The sequence below is a fragment of the Cololabis saira genome, chromosome 3 (genome assembly GCF_033807715.1).
Source record: "Cololabis saira isolate AMF1-May2022 chromosome 3, fColSai1.1, whole genome shotgun sequence".
Lineage (NCBI taxonomy): Eukaryota > Metazoa > Chordata > Actinopteri > Beloniformes > Belonidae > Cololabis > Cololabis saira.
Window position 1 is genome coordinate 48,621,873 of NC_084589.1, and position 16,075 is coordinate 48,637,947.

Consider the following 16,075-nt stretch of genomic DNA (forward strand, 5'->3'; position numbering starts at 1 on the left):
GAACAAATTGTCTTTATTTCTGCAGCAGAGGAATCAGATCGTGATGCTTCATGTTTTAAATATAAATTGTATATTGTTCACATTGTTATACTTATGAGAGAGGTGATCGCAGACATCTATATAGGATATATTATATCCCTTATAGACTCAATAAACGTGTGCATTGGTCTTAATCCGTTAGTATATAATATGCATGACAATAAAGCAGAACGAGGAGCCGTTTTTCATCCACCAAAAATTCTGGTGTCGGTTCTTAAAATACAAACAAGAGAGGCAGAGTGTAATGATTCACTAAAGCTGCCCATAAACATTAACAAACCCGTAATAAAACCAAAACTCTTCGCGGAACGCAAAGCAAAGAACACCATAATGTAGGTGTCAAACTGAACCCCAGAAGGGCCGGTGTCCTGCATGTTTTAGATGTTTCTCTGCTTTAACACACCTGATTCTAATTAATCATCATCACCAGCTTGTCATCAAAGTCTGGATAGTTCTGTTGATGACACAGTCTGTATCACAGTTTGTATCACGGTGCAATGAAGCAGGGAAACATCTAAAACCTGCAGGGACACCGGCCCTGGAGGACTGGAGTCCGACACCCAGCTCAGAGCCGATGTTTTTTTTTATTTGTTTTACCTGTTTTTGCACATTTCTTGTTAGGATGAGCGGTGTTTAATGGATAATTATCTTCATTATCATATTCAAACATATTTGAGGGAGGAGACAGGGCGGAGTGTTGTGCTCCCGCATGTGCGCTCAAATCCACGCTGATTGGGATGTACAGAGAAACCTGCGTGGATTTGGGCGAACGCACAGCTTTGTACATATGAATTTTTGCGTTCTTGTTAATTCCACGCACGGATTCAAGTTGAAATCCACGCACTGTTAGTACATGAGGCCCCTGTTCTTTATTCGAGTGCAAGGAAAATCAGAGACTGTCGATGCATGTGACTGATTTAAAAAAACTAATTGAAAGACTGCGAGTTTGAGCACCTCACCGACTCACTGATACGAGATAGAATCGTGTGTGGAATCACAGATGACCAAGTGAGAGGACGACTACTGAGAGAACCGGACCTCACGCTAAATAAAGCCATAGACATTTGTAGAGCCAGTGAGTTGAGTCGGAGTCAGCTAAAAAGTCTACATGAAGAGGTTGAAATTCCTGTCAATAAAGTCACTAAGATAAAACAACGTGACAAACAGAAAGACAGTGGTGCCACAGCACAGAATGTAAAGATGAGAACTCAAGGAAACTGCACAAGATGCAGCTACAGGCATGAGCCAAGGAAGTGCCCTGCCTACGGACAAGTGTGCAAAGCCTGCCACGGGAATAATCACTATGCCAAAATGTGCAACTCACGCAAGCACACAAATAATCATGAAGTGCATCATATAAACAAGGCCAAGGCAGATGATCAGGACTTCTTTATTGGCACAATCCAAGCAGAAAAACAAGTCTCACAAATCAATGCAGTGGATGCAAAGAAAGAAAAGTGGCGTGAAGATCTGATTGTCAACTAGAAAGTTTTGAAAGTCAGGCTGGACACTGGGACTGATCGCAAAGTCATTCCTATGAAAGACCTCAGAAAGCTGAGACTAGATAAAAAGGTGAGCAAATCTCACTCCAAGCTTGTTGCTTATGCAGGACACCACATTCCAGCTTAAGGTAAAGTCATGTTGACATGTCAGTACAAAGATAAAAAGTATGACATGGAGTTTGAGGTCATAAAGAACAATGCACCTATTCTAGGAGGAGAGTCATGTGAGAAAAATGGGGCTTGTCAAAAGATTGCATGCGCTTAAAAAAGAGTGACATTCTAAGTGAATATGAGGATTTATTCAATGGATTAGGCTGCACACCAGGAGTATATCACATTGAGACTAGGGATGTTAACAATTAATCGATTTTCGATTAATTGCCGTTATGAAATTACCCGATTAAAATTAACGATTACAATTAATTGACAATTTCGTTTAATTTCACCAGCTGGTATTACGCCCGGACCACATTTAATGCGACACAACGTGCTGCGCCGCGCACATAAAGTTAGAAGAAAGAGACGGCGGATATGTTTGGTTTTAGTAACATCATGCTCAGGCAATGAGTCTGCAATGGCCCAGACGGGAGACACATGTAGCTCAGTGCTTAACTTTTATTTTTAATCCACTCTATATTCTTCTGGTTGTTCTCCGATAGTCTCCCCTAAAGCCTGAATTATGGTTCCGCCTTAAATCGACGCAGAGCCTACGGCGTAGCCTACGGCGTAGCCTACGGCGTAGCCTACGGCGTAGCCTACGGCGTAGCCTACGGCGTAGCCTACGGCGTAGCCTACGGCGTAGGCTCTGCGTTGTTGTAACGCAGAACCATAAATCAGCCTTCCCCCGGTACATACATAGGTTCCTCTAAACATCTGTCCCCGCTACAGTTTTAACTAAAAGAAAATGTGCTCCAATACAGCAGGTCTCATAATTTTATTTTGAACACTGCCAAAACTCTAACTTAAAACGTAACTAGAACTTAAAATTTGCTTGACACAAATGAAAGTTAAATTTTAACACGTGGGAAAAACACCTAACCTTTTAAGTGATGTGTGTTATCAGGTGTAATGGCATTTTTAGGTTAGAAATAAGAATATTTCTTGGTAAGATCCTTAGTTATTTGAGTGAAGGCAGTGAATTTGGTCAACTGGTGTAAGTTCAGGGTTTTAGTAAAGACACAAGTAGGGAAATGTTATTGGCCAGTACCCCCAATATTTGTACATTTGTTAAGTACTGTGTTTAACAGTTACATTCATGGCTGAAAGGTTACTAAGCACTTTGTTACCAAGCACTTTTTTATCATGTGAATGTATGTTTTTTTTATATATATAATGACAGCAATGGTGCTGTCAGTTTACTTTATGTATATATAAATCAAGCTAGCTATTATGGCTTCTGCTACTACTAATAGCCTTGAAGTGCACTTTATATTATATTCCTTGTGGTACAAAAATGTCTTTTTGTTACTTTTGTATCAAATAAATATTTGATTAAGGAATAGATTAAAATGTCCTTTGTATTTTATATAAGCAAAACAAATTATGTTTGTATCTCAGATGGGGGAAAAACGCCGCTAATCTAGCTAAACTAATCGATGATCGATCGATAAGGTTATCAACTGTCAATTAATGAAATAATCAATAATTTGCATAAATATGAAGATGTTAATGTTTATTTTTTACTTTGTTTTGTTTGAAATTTGTTCGAAATAAAAATTCATTCATTCATTCATACATAAAGTATGAAATATCAGTGTGGTCCAGAGTGTGAATGGAGCATGAAAGGCAGCACCAAGTAAACAGAACAACAAGTTAGTTCGGGATGTTTCCGAATCCCACATCAGCAGCTGCTTGAGCTGGGGAGTTTCCCATTTAGTTGGTTTGCTTCATCACCACGGCTTTTAACTGGAAACAAAGGGATCTTGTAGGAGTCATACTCGTGTGTTCATTCATTCAACTTTCCAGGGTTACGTACCGACTCTGTGGAGTCTGATTTCAGGTTTCCAGGCGAGGTCCAACAGTCTGCGCTGACGGTCGAGCTCTTCTTCATACTCCAAGATGCTTTTTTCAAACACTGACAATATTTCTACAGCAGCTGCTGTTAGTCGCTGACCGATAAACTCTCTCAGATGATTCACCTTAGACATTGTTGAAGAGGAAAAAGAAAGGAAACAACAGAACCGTCCTCCTCAAAGGAATCATTGCTCACGTGTTCCGTTCGCTCCAAACTTTCGCTCTTCCGCCGGGTGTTACAATCTGGAGTTCCGGTAGAAATCACGGTTCTACGTATAGTTCCTTCTCGCAGTTACAGTCAGTATTTCATTTATCAACGAAAGTAATTAGAATAAAATGCAAACAACATTCTTTTCATCACTGGTTTACTACTACTTCTGTCATTTAGCAGACGCTTTTATCCAAAGTGATTTACATCTGAGAAAACAACACAAGCAAGAAGGTTTAGACCAGGGTTCGGCAACCCGCGGCCCTTTAGCGCCGCCTAGTGGCTCCTGGAGCTTTAAAAAAAATGTTTGACCTTTTTTTTTCCTTTTTTTTCTTCTTTTTTGTATTTTTTTGTCTTTTTTTCCCTTTTCTCTTTTTTTCTTCTCTCTTCTTTTTTCCATTGTTTCTCTTTTTTTCTTTCTTTTTCCTTTCCTTTTTATTCCCGAAATTTTGACTTTTCTCTCGACATTTCGCCTTTTTCTTGAAATTTTGACTTTTTTCTCGATATTTCGACTTTTTTCTCGAAGTGCATAATGAAAAAAAAATCTTCCCCCAGTTCTAACTACACACAGCATGTGTTGCCTTCATTCTAAGGCTGATACAAGACTTTTCATGTTTTGCGGCTCCAGACATATTTGTTTTTTGTGTTTTTGGTCCAATATGGGTCTTTCAACATTTTGGGTGGCCGACCCCTGGTTTAGAGTTTTAGTTTTTCCGACACAAGGAGAGCTGACGCAATTTATATGATAAGCTTCTGATTTTTAATATCAATAAATGAAAGAAAAATGTTTTTTAATTCATGTGTACTTTATTATTTGTCATAAAACATTTATGTTGACAATATAAACTTATATTTAAAACATGAAGCATCACGATCTGATTCCTCTGCTGCAGAAATAAAGACAACTTGTGCTGGCGGGATTATCGAGGTGCAAACGTGAGAAATAAAGAGCAAAGTTGCTGTGTTGCATCTTCAGGAGGAGAGACCGGTCTTGGTCCCGGTCCATCACCTGAGAAACACTTTCTGAATCCTGCAGCACCTGCAGCTGACTCCATATCAGACTCTGAAAGTTGTCTAAACATTCAATAAAAACTTTATTCATCATTACTGAACCACATCAGTTCGTACTAATCAAACTTTCCGTGACATCTTAGTTTTATTTTAAAAGACAACTTTACAGAACCGGTTTTTCGCTGCAAAATGTATTTGAATGTTTTTCTGTCCAGACACAGTTATGGGATGTTTTAGGATCTGGCTTTAATCTGCAGTAGTCCTCCCATACGGTCGTCATGGTGACAGAGATGTCCGACCTGTAGCAGCTCCAGCTGAAGCATCATGTTGGTCTGAACCGGAGCAGCTGGTCCAGTTCAGGGCAGAGATCCAGAAGATCCTCTTGGTACCTGAACCAGCTGATGGTCCAGTCTTAGTCCTGGACCAGCAGGTCCAGACTAAACCAGCTGATGGTCCAGTCTTAGTCCTGGACCAGCAGATCCAGACTAAACCAGCTGATGGTCCAGTCTCAGTCCTGGACCAGCAGATCCAGACTAAACCAGCTGATGGTCCAGTCTTAGTCCTGGACCAGCAGGTCGGTGTGATCTGATGCATCAGCAGGTTCCTCTAACGGAGCCAAAGTTCCATCAGGATTTGCAGGTTCCATCGTTGAGCTCCTTTAGTTGTTTGTTCAGATCATGTGGTTGATTGTGAGATTGTTGCAGTTCCACTCTTGCGTAACTTATCTGGTGATGTGGGGACTGTCGTGTCCTTCACGTGGTCGTGAACTTATTGCTGACGTCACGTTTCCTCATATTCTGCACTTCACTGCATCACCAGTGAGAGTCACCAACGGACAAAACCTCAGAAAAGTGCGTACACCAGCCTTGGTGTGTGTGTGAAAGACCGCAACTTTCTACGTTCAAATCAATTTTTGTATATCCGACCGTGAGCGTAGAAAGTGGCGAATGCACGTTTTTTGTGCGCCGCACGTTTTGTACATGAGGCCCCTGGCCCTCACACAGGCTCAGAGGCCTGGGTGGAGAGTACTATATAAACCTCCATTAACCAGGAGGGTTGGGGATTTACAGTGGAGGCTCCTGCACGAGGTGCTCGCTGTGAATGCTTTTGTTCCTGTTATTAATCCAAATGTTCAGCCTGTTTGTCCCTTCTGTGCACAGAGAGAGACGGTGTTTCATTGTTTCTAAGAGTGTGCTCGTCTTTCTGCTCTCTTTCACCTGCTGAGTCGAATGTTCTCGATGTTTGGTGAGACTTTTTCACACCAGGTGTTCATTTTATGTGTCAGGCACAGTAAAACAATTTTTTCATTGGTCAAGACAAATTGGCAATTTATGTCAGCAGGAGAATCAGACTGGAGGGTTCTGTGGATATTGATGTTGGATTAATTTTTTTGTCGGATGTTAAAAGTCAGACTCAGGACTGTTTTTAATTTCTACTGTCTGACTAACAACATAAAGGAGTTTAATGACATGTGGTGTGTTGACAAGGTGTTGTGTTCAGTGGAGGGCAGCATGCTGCTCTTTGGAAATATTCTGAGTTGAAATTTATTGGTTTTGTATTGTTTTTGTTTGTACTGAAAGTTTTTGTCTGTGTGTTTGGTTGGACACGTTTTTGAGTAAATAAAAGTGGTTTGAAAAACTCAAAAAAACTCTCTCTGTTTCACACACACACACACACACACACACACACACACACACACACACACACACACACACACACACACACACACACACACACACACACACACACACGGTCATTAATATTAATTCATTAAACCACAGTATTTTTTCTTCGTCTCATTAATGTAATGTACCATTGCTGTGGATCTTGCCTTTTATAATAATTATTATTAAAAAAGATAAAATGTCAAACCTTTTAATGTATTATAATTGTTTTGGGGTTTTCTAGATAAAGAGCACACATATTTGGATATTATACAACTGATTCTGAGAAATCGTTTTTATATTGACATTGATGAACATTTACAATGTGAACATAAGACCTTGGTTCTAACTCCTGTCTAAACTTAATTGTGTTTTGCTGCGGGCGGTGCTCCCTTGCTGAAGGGGCGGTGTGGCCTGTAAGGGTGGTGGTGACAGAGACTGCCTTTACTGGTCTCCGGGCTGTGGATGACGTGTTCCCGGTGGTGAAGGGAGCATGGGAGGTTGGGATGGAGGGGCTTGGTGTCCTCTCCTCCGGTAGGAGTCGGCCTCTCATGTGGATGGTGCAGCAGTGGAGACTAAACTGGGAGGGGCTGCACCACTACTGTCCATCTGACGTCTCATGTCCATCACCATCAGCTGCAGCCTCCGGTTCTCTTGTATTTGCTGCAGCACATACATCATTGCAGGTGGGCCCTGATACGGCTGTGGCCAACCCACATACACAGGTGCTCTAATGTGACTGGGAGATGTCTCTACGAGCTCAGCAGGGTGATTCTGACCTGGGCGCCGGGTGAGGGGTGTCATCTCTGCAAATCCCTCTCTATACCTCCATTCAGTCTCCTCTATCACAGCGGGGGTTCCTGCAGGGTAACTGACAGCCTGTGGGAGGGTGTACCCTTCATAATCTTCCATCAGTCTTGGTTGTTGCATTCGTCGGTGTGGACATACATTTTCACTTGGGGGAACATAAACCATTATCACTTTGTAATGACCTTATCCGGCTCCAAGGACCATATGTTTTGGAGGCTTAATGATTAACAGTTGTACACTGGCATTCTCTGTATTTTAATCATGAAGCGCATGTCAAGACTTAAATGAAGAGGCAGGAAGCGGTCAATGTCCTTTACAGTGCTTTAATCCAGTCTAGAGAGTGCACTTACAGATGTGGTGTGTGTGTATGTGGTTCTGGAATAAACCATAGAATAATAGAAATCAATAAACAGCAACAAACGTTATGTTTAACCATAGCACACAATCCAAATAATAATTTTATAAGCATGAACATCATTTACATGAGATAATATCACATTTAACTGGCAACAAAGAAAACAATCAGTGACATTCAGATAACATATCTAATTACTTTTCAACGATTAGTGAAGTAAATAACACTGCTGGAAATACTCACCAGCAGAATTATAAAATATAACGCATATGGATGTTCTTAAATCAACCACTCTGTCAGGCAAACCTTCAGACCAGTGCTACATATTTGATTATTAGTACAAATGTGGGGATTTTGAATATCTGATTATTTTTAAACCAGATATCTACAGATGTGGGACTTCATGATTAGCTACAAGTATTATGCTTCTTAATTTCATATAAATGGGACTTGATTTGAAGATGTTCATGATTTGCTACTAAAATGTTACATAAGCAATCATTTGAAAATTGGAACAAACTAAATGAATTAAGAATGAAAAATGTTTTGTGTTGAAATATGTTTCCTAGCATGATAAATCAATTTGATAATTATTGTGAGGAAATTTTGAGGCAGCACTTTTAATGAGTGAATATCAAATATTGTCATCAAAGGGGAATTTTATTCAAAAAGTAGCCCTTCTTAGTACAGTGTAAAATCAACAAGGCCGACCCCCGGGAACCTGAACATGAAGAAGCAGTTCTAGACGATGGAAGGATCTTATTCATCTTGGTGAGAGCTCACACATAACAAACACTTTACCATTAAAGAAACCTGACAGTCAAGTTGTGACATCATGGTTGGAACAGGAAGTGGGTGAGAATAAAGACCAGGATGAACCCTGGCTTCACAACAACCTTGTGCTCAGATCTGTCAGCAGGTTGTAACTTCATCTAGGCTAATTGCAGCTCAGTGATTCCTCTCTGACATCACAGTTGGTCACATGTGCAGCAAACTAACTGCAGCTGACATGAAGTGAATGATCTCAGCTGAACTGAGCTGCAGAGAAACAACATGCTGCTGTTCACTGTGAAGCTCTGACTGGAAACAGACAGAAGAACAACATGTGGATCCTGGAATAACGGCAGCGTCCACCTTTAAAGGACCGGAAGAGGAAGAAGTTTCCAAGGAATCATTCAGAACAGTTTCACCAACATGTGATTCAAGTGTTCTGATGGAAACAGAGACAGACATGTATAGACTCAACTATCTGTCCAACAGAGACAGTTTCTCTGACAGGAGGAGACTCTTTAGACTGAACTCAATACAGAAACACTGAAGAACCAGGATTGAACCCGAACCTGAACCCAGGAGAGAGAGGTTCAGTGAATGTGGTGTTGAAGGTGTGGAGGTGGATCAGTTTGTCAGAGGAGACACTGTAGAAGGACAGAGTTCCAGCAGGAACGTCCACATACACTGCTACTCTGTCAGAGACTGAGGAAGAGGAGGAGGGAGATGTTGGTTTGTTATTGTGATAGACACGGTACCGACCATCATCAGAACATTCCAGACTCCAGGACTGATCGTTCCTTCCAAACCTACAGTCATCAGAGTCTCCTTTCCTGCTGATTCTTCTGTAACTCACTGATACAGAAACTTTTCCTCTCCTCTGGACCTCCCAGTAACAGCGACCCGTCAGAACTTCTCTACACAGCAGCTGAAACCAGTAACTAAACCTGTCTGGATGATCAGGATATAAGTGATACCCCCACATATACATCATCTTCCTGTTGTTGTCAGACAGTTTGATGCGTTTGTGGACTGTGTTTGTGTCGATGGTGAGTTGACAGGAATCTGATGGAGAGAACAAACAATCCAGCTGCAGTTATTATTGATTTGTTGTGATCATTGATGGACTTGTGAATGAGTGATGTGTCAGTGTGAAGATGGTTGAATCTGTGAATGAAATAAAACAAAACTTACACTTCCTCAGACCTGGTGTCATCCATCGTTGTCCAGCAGGCTCCACCCTGAAAGGAGGAGGGGGGTCAGACCAGCACAGTCTCAGCAAACATGGACATTACATGGCTCTCACAGACTGATGAAGGAACAGTCAAACACTTGGACAGATGCACTTGCATGCAGCATCTCTGAAGTCCTGTCCTGTGGTCGTCATGTTCCAGCACAGTTTGAACACATTCTTTTCATCTGATTTCATCTATGCTGAATCAGCAGCAGGAGGAGACCATGTCATGGATGAGTGAAGGTGCAGCTGTTATTGTTCTGTGATGGGCCTGAAAACCACACTGCTGTGGTTCTGGGATGTTTACTGGGTCAAGAACGGGTCAGTTGAAGTGAAGTGCATCTATCAGCTCTGCTGCAGCACCAGATGAGCTGCAGCAGCTCCGTCTTCCCAAAGATCTCTGCTCAAAGTGTCATGGAAAACATTGTGGTATAAAACATGTAAATGCAGATGAAAGGGTCATATAGGAGCCAAATATTTTGTTGTTCACTGTGTGTGTCTGTGGGTGGCGCTGTGTTGTTACCTGAGCCACAGGTATAAAGGTGATGACGTAACATTTGTTTGACAGATGTTTGGCCTGGAAGGGCGAAAGGTTTTTGACCGCTGTGGCGCTAAAACTGCAAATGGTTATGCTTTGTCTGAGCACAATAAATACACTTTTAATTGCATCAAAAGAAAAGCGTCCTGGCTCGTCTGTCACCGCCGGGGAACGTGGGCAGCAGCAGCCAAAAGCACGTCGACCAGGTTCTATCTAGGTCAAACATTCTCAGTAGCCATAAGCATTGGGCTTGGCTCCTTCAGGTCACATCTCTTTTGTAATATATAACTTCCTCTAAGAGGACTAGCATCCACATGTCGGGTGCAGGTATCCGTATTTTACTCTGTGCAATTAATAAAAATTGCCACAACAAAATCCAGAGAGCCACAAAGATGATGTTCACAACAACACAATGAAAAGTCCAGCACACTGATGTCCTTCTGTCTTCATACCTGAGAGTGTCCAGTCTCCAGCGGGGATCCTCCAGTCCAGCAGACAAAAGCTTCACTGCTGACTCTCCTGGATGGTTGTAGCTCAGGTCCAGCTCTCTCAGATGGGAGGGGTTGGAGCTCAGAGCTGAGACCAGAGAAGCACAGCCTTCCTCTGAGATCAGACAGCCTGACAGCCTGGAGACACAACACACAACACACATGCAGAGACTCTGAAAGAACTGCTCTGAGACTAAAGCTGACTCTGTCCTTGTGTTCACCTGATGGCCATCATCAGCTGAAGGAAAAGTCAGAGGATGAGCAGAAACACATCAACAATCCTTCAATATCAAACACAGTTCTAACGGTCAACTATTGAACACTTGGTGGATTCAGACCTGAGAGACTCCAGGTGACAGTGTGGACTCTCCAGTCCAGGACACAGCTTCTTCAGTCCTGAATCCTGCAAGTCGTTGTTACTCAGGTCCAGTTCTGTCAGACTGGAGGACTGAGAGCTGAGAACTGAGGACAGATCTGCACAGATGTCCTCTGAGAGGTTACAGTCACTCAACCTGCAGAGGAGATTAAAGAGAAATGATGAGGTTATTTAGGAAAGTCTGTGTATAACATTTCATGTACAAGACAACTCAAAGGGCTTAAAATAAAAAGATGAAAAAAAAATGAATACAAATTTAAGAATTTTAAAGCAGTAATTAAAGACAGACGACATAAGTAAATAAAAAGGTTTTCAACTTGACTTAAGGCTATAGAGAGTTTCAGCATCCCCAATCCATTCTGGGTATAGTTTTAACTCTGGGTATAGAAAGTGTTGTATGGTCCACTCTCCTCCACATGTTCTTTAAATGAAACAGGCTAACTTCACTACTGTCTTATTGTGGCTGTTCAGGTCTGAGTCCAAAACCACTCCCTGATTTGGCTATTTGTTTTTAGCTTGACTACTTGAAGCTGAGTGCTGACGTTTAATCTTATTTACTTGGTTTCAAACGCTATTATTTCTGTTTTTATCTTCATTTAAAGCAGCACAACGTAACTTTCAGCTTTTCTGAGTTTGGCGGCATCTTTTGGACAAAAGCGGTAGTGCTTTACCAGAAAGAACACTACGTTTCCCATGAGCACCAGCGCGTACTGCCGGAAGAATCCTGTCCCGTCGCTGCATTTGTTTTGATGAGAGAACACGGGACGCTTTTCTGTTTCACCAAGTGAACAGACAGAACGCAAAAAAAAAGATGTTAAACTGCTGGAAAGGAACTGGAATTTACCGGGATACCTTAAACAAGGAAGCCAGGGAGCGGTATATGGAGAAAATAATGATTATTAATTATTATTAATTATAATAATAATTAATCCCTACTGAAGAGCCATGTGTTTCAATAAATTAGTATAATAGTACAACATACAGTACATGTTTTGTATCCCTCTTACTTCTCTTTTATTTTTTTTGACCGCTATATTATGGTGAAGAGGCTCCGATGCGTGATTATTTTTCTTTTCCTCGTGAGATTATTTTTTTCCTCTGCAGCTACAAATAAGAGTTAATATTTTTTCCTCAACAAACTAGTTTTATCTGAAGATTGGGGTTAATTGCACCGCAGAGAGCTGGCCAGCAACTGCGTTTAGCTGGAGAAGTGGGGAATAAAACCCTTGTTTTGATCCGACGCCCGTCTGTGTGAGTGTTTGTGGTTTAAGGCTGTTTATGGTTCTGCGTTAAATCGACGCAGAGCCTACGACACGCACCGTGCGTTGCATGTCGCCACGTACCCTACGCCGTAGGTCTGCGTCGATTTAACGCAGAACCATAATTCAGGCTTTACTGTGTGGAAGCCGGTGTTTGGTCGTTACAGCCGCGATCCAAAGCGAGCCGACGACTCTTTCACTCTTTTACTTTGTTATATCAGATACTTGGCCTGCGTGGTTCTGCCTCCGAGCAGGAAACCGTTGAAAAGTTAAACCATTAGGATCTTTTCCCCACGTCTGTTGTGTGGAGCTGCTGCAGCCGCAACGCAGCAACAGGTTCTGCGGAGCTCTGAGCTCCACGCCCCGCCCATTTTCGTCTCGACTGCGAATCGGCAAGGAGGGGGAAGTGACGTATGCCGTAAAGCAGTCAAAGTCGTAACGATTTGTAGTTTTTTAGTGTGGCAGGGTTCCTACCATGCTCCTCAAAGTTACATAGTGCCAGTGAAGGCGATACAGAACCCCTCAGACCATGACAGAGGTGTCATTAAACCTGTTGGAAGTTGATGTACCATCACAATGACTCTGGAAATATGATATTAAGGTGGAAAAGTTACGTAGTGTCGCTTTAACTGAAAAAAGTCTGGCACATCCACTCTTTAATGTGATCAATGCATTTGAAAAAAATTTGAATTGGATTATAGACTCTAGGTGAGATGCTTATACAGATTGGGGTGTCATTTGCATAGTCATGGCCGCACATTTTGTTCTTTTTCTAAATTTGACCATGTGACTGTGTGTAAATATTAAACAACAAAGACCCCAGAATTGAACGTTGAGGAACTCCACATATTATTTGTGTTAACTCTGATATATAGTTACCTAAATACACAAAATTGTCTTTGTCTTTTAGATTGGACTGAAACCAGGTTAGTGCTGTTCTTGAAACAAACTGTCTAGGATTGTGTCAATCGCTAGCAAAATCATTGGCAAGTCCCAAAAGGCTTTGTGCCTGCTGTACAAGGACAGGGTAAGGAGGAAAGCTCTGAGCATCGCAGCTGATGGCTCCCGTCCTCTCTCCAGAGAGTTTGTGCTTCTGAACTCTGGTAGGTGCAACCAAAAATATTCATAAAAACTCTTTTGTCCCCAGAGCAGTCAACATTCTTAATTTGACAGAATGACCAACTTCATGACGGGGATGGTGGTGGTGATGATGATGATGATGATGATGATGATGATGATGATGATGATGATGATGATGATTATGATGATGGTGATTATGAAACAGTTTTTTTTTCTTATGTTGGTATATTTCTTCTTAGTGCAGTTTTATCTTTTATACGATGTGATCCTCACTGCTGTATTGTGGGACCGCATCCTCCGGGACCGCATCCTCTGGGACCGCATCCTCCGGGACCGCATCCTCCGGGACCGCATCCTCCGGGACCGCATCCTCCGGGACCGCATCCTCCGGGCCCGCATCCTCCGGGCCCGCATCCTCCGGGCCCGCATCCTCCGGGACCGCATCCTCCGGGACCGCCGTGGCGAACCTCTGTTGTGGCGCCGGGGTGTGTCGTGCCGTGGGTCCCTCGCCTCGGGAGCCGTCGTTTGGTAGCCCGCACCCTCTGCCTCCCGGCCTGCTGGCTGCGGCGCCACCAGCTCTCCAGCGCTGCGAGCTGCTGCTCACCCTGGCCCTGAAGCAGGGCTGCCAGGTCCGCCAGTGCTCGGGCCAGGGCCTCCAGGGCCCGCTCCGTGCCTCCCTCCTCCATCCTGTCGGGCCCCACGTTGGGCGCCTGTGTAGCAGTGCTAGTGGTACGGGGGCTGACCGACAGGACAGAGGACACAGGGTTTTAGTGCAAAAACTGTTTTATTCACCAGAAACTCTCGCACGTGCACAAGCACCTTCTCCCACAGCAGACCCCTTGCTGCTTTGCAGCCACGCCTTATGAAGGCAGGCAGGGTGGAGAGGTTGATGGGGCCCACCTGTGCCCTAATCAACCTGAGTGGCTGCACCTCCACCTTGCCACATGTAGAGAGTCAAATGTCCTGGAATAGACAAGTTGACCAAATAGTGCAGAGAATGGGTAGAGGTATAGCTGTGACTAAACACTGCAGGAAGTTTTTGCCTAATGATTTGATTAAACAGGTGATACATGCATCGGTCTTGTTAAATGTAGATTATTGCTCTGTGATTTCGTCCAGTACAACCAAACGTAAAGTGGCCAGACTGCAGGTAAATCAGAACAAAGCAGTTAGCTGACTCATTCAGCGCCTTGATCAGACCAGTGGAAATATAATGTAATCCTAGTGAAGTGGAGAATGTAGGATGCAATATTCATTGATAAGTTTATTCAATAAAGTAGTTATGACTAAAACACCAGAAACACTCTACAGAAGATTATCATTTTTTTCACAAAACAATCATTTGCCGAGGCGAACATCAGCTTTTCATTTTCTGTTGCCTCCATGTAGAAGTCACTTAAAACAGAAGACAATGAATCACAGAGTGGTGTGGAGTGAATTACCAGACCTTTGGACTTTAGATAATATAATAAGCTTTGAGAAGAAGTTCAAGTTATTTTTGTTTACTCAGGAGAATAAAATTGACTTTTAAGAATTGAGCTATTCATCTGTTTATTGTGTTGAAACTGTTTCTTTTCCTCTCTTTATTTTGTGTTTGTGTGTGTAGTTTTTCTGAAGGGGGGTGCGGGGTGTTAAAATGTGGACAGCACATGATTATTTGTTCTATGTCACACTGTCCAGAAAGTTGTTGAAAAATGGAAACAAAAATTTGTATTCTTTTTAAATTGAGTTATGGATTAGATTTTTCTTAATATCTTGTTTGAGAGTGCGATGAGAAAATGTAAATCCTGACTTTTAAAAGAAGAAATGTAGAGTCATAATGCCACTGTGCTGATTATAATGTTTTTTTTACTTTGAGCAGGTGTCCTAGTGTCTGTTGCTTCTAAGTTGTGAGCACGTATGTTTATGAATTTTATTTTCTGATAATGTTGTAATTCAGCTGATGACTCTGATGAGACCCCAGAGAAACTGCAGTGAAAGGTCAGCACCTAACAGGGATCTAATAAAACATCCAAACAAACAGTTCTAAAGGTCAATAGTTGAACACTTGGTGGATTCTGACCTGAGAGACTCCAGGTGACAGGGTGGACTCTCCAGTCCAGGACACAGCTTCTTCAGTCCTGAATCCTTCAGGTGGTTGTTACTCAGGTCCAGTTCTGTCAGACCGGAGGACTGAGAGCTGAGAACTGAGGACAGATCTGCACAGATGTTCTCTGAGAGTTGACAACCACTCAACCTGCAGAGGAGATTAAAGAGAGATCATGCGGTTATTTAGGAAAGTTTGTGTATGATATTTCATGCATAAGACAACTCAAAGGGCTTAAAATAAAAATATTTAAAAAAATGAATAAAACATTTAAGAATTTAAAAGCAGTAATAAAGGCAGACAGACATAAGTCAATAAAAAGATTTTCATTTTGACTTGTGAGGCAGCTAGAGAGTTTCAGCATCCCTGATGCATTCTGGGAGTTTGTTCCACAGGTCAGGAGCAAAAGCTGAACGCTGACTCATCATGTTTGGTTTTAACTCTGGGTACAGATAGTTCCTGACGGCCTGAGGGTTCTGGTTGGTTCATCATGGACAAGGAAATCAGAGATGTATTTTGATCCGAAATCAAGTGAAGAGAAATTGTACGGTTTTAGTTAGTTTCAAAACATTTATTTAGAAATTACCCTGTGCTATGCTTAACTATGGGTGATGTAGCGATAGAGCAAGTAACAGAAGTGAAGG

The 16,075-nt window shown here is 42.2% G+C and overlaps 1 protein-coding gene across 1 annotated transcript in view; it reads right to left on the bottom strand.

Annotated features, from left to right (window-relative positions):
* LOC133440735 (NACHT, LRR and PYD domains-containing protein 12-like) overlaps positions 1-16,075 on the bottom strand; it is a 239,256-nt gene that overhangs the window by 80,860 nt on the left and 142,321 nt on the right. The window contains exon 7 of the mRNA XM_061718052.1: positions 10,969-11,142. Within this exon, the coding sequence (XP_061574036.1) occupies positions 10,969-11,142 (174 nt within the window). The remainder of the gene's footprint in view (positions 1-10,968; positions 11,143-16,075) is intronic.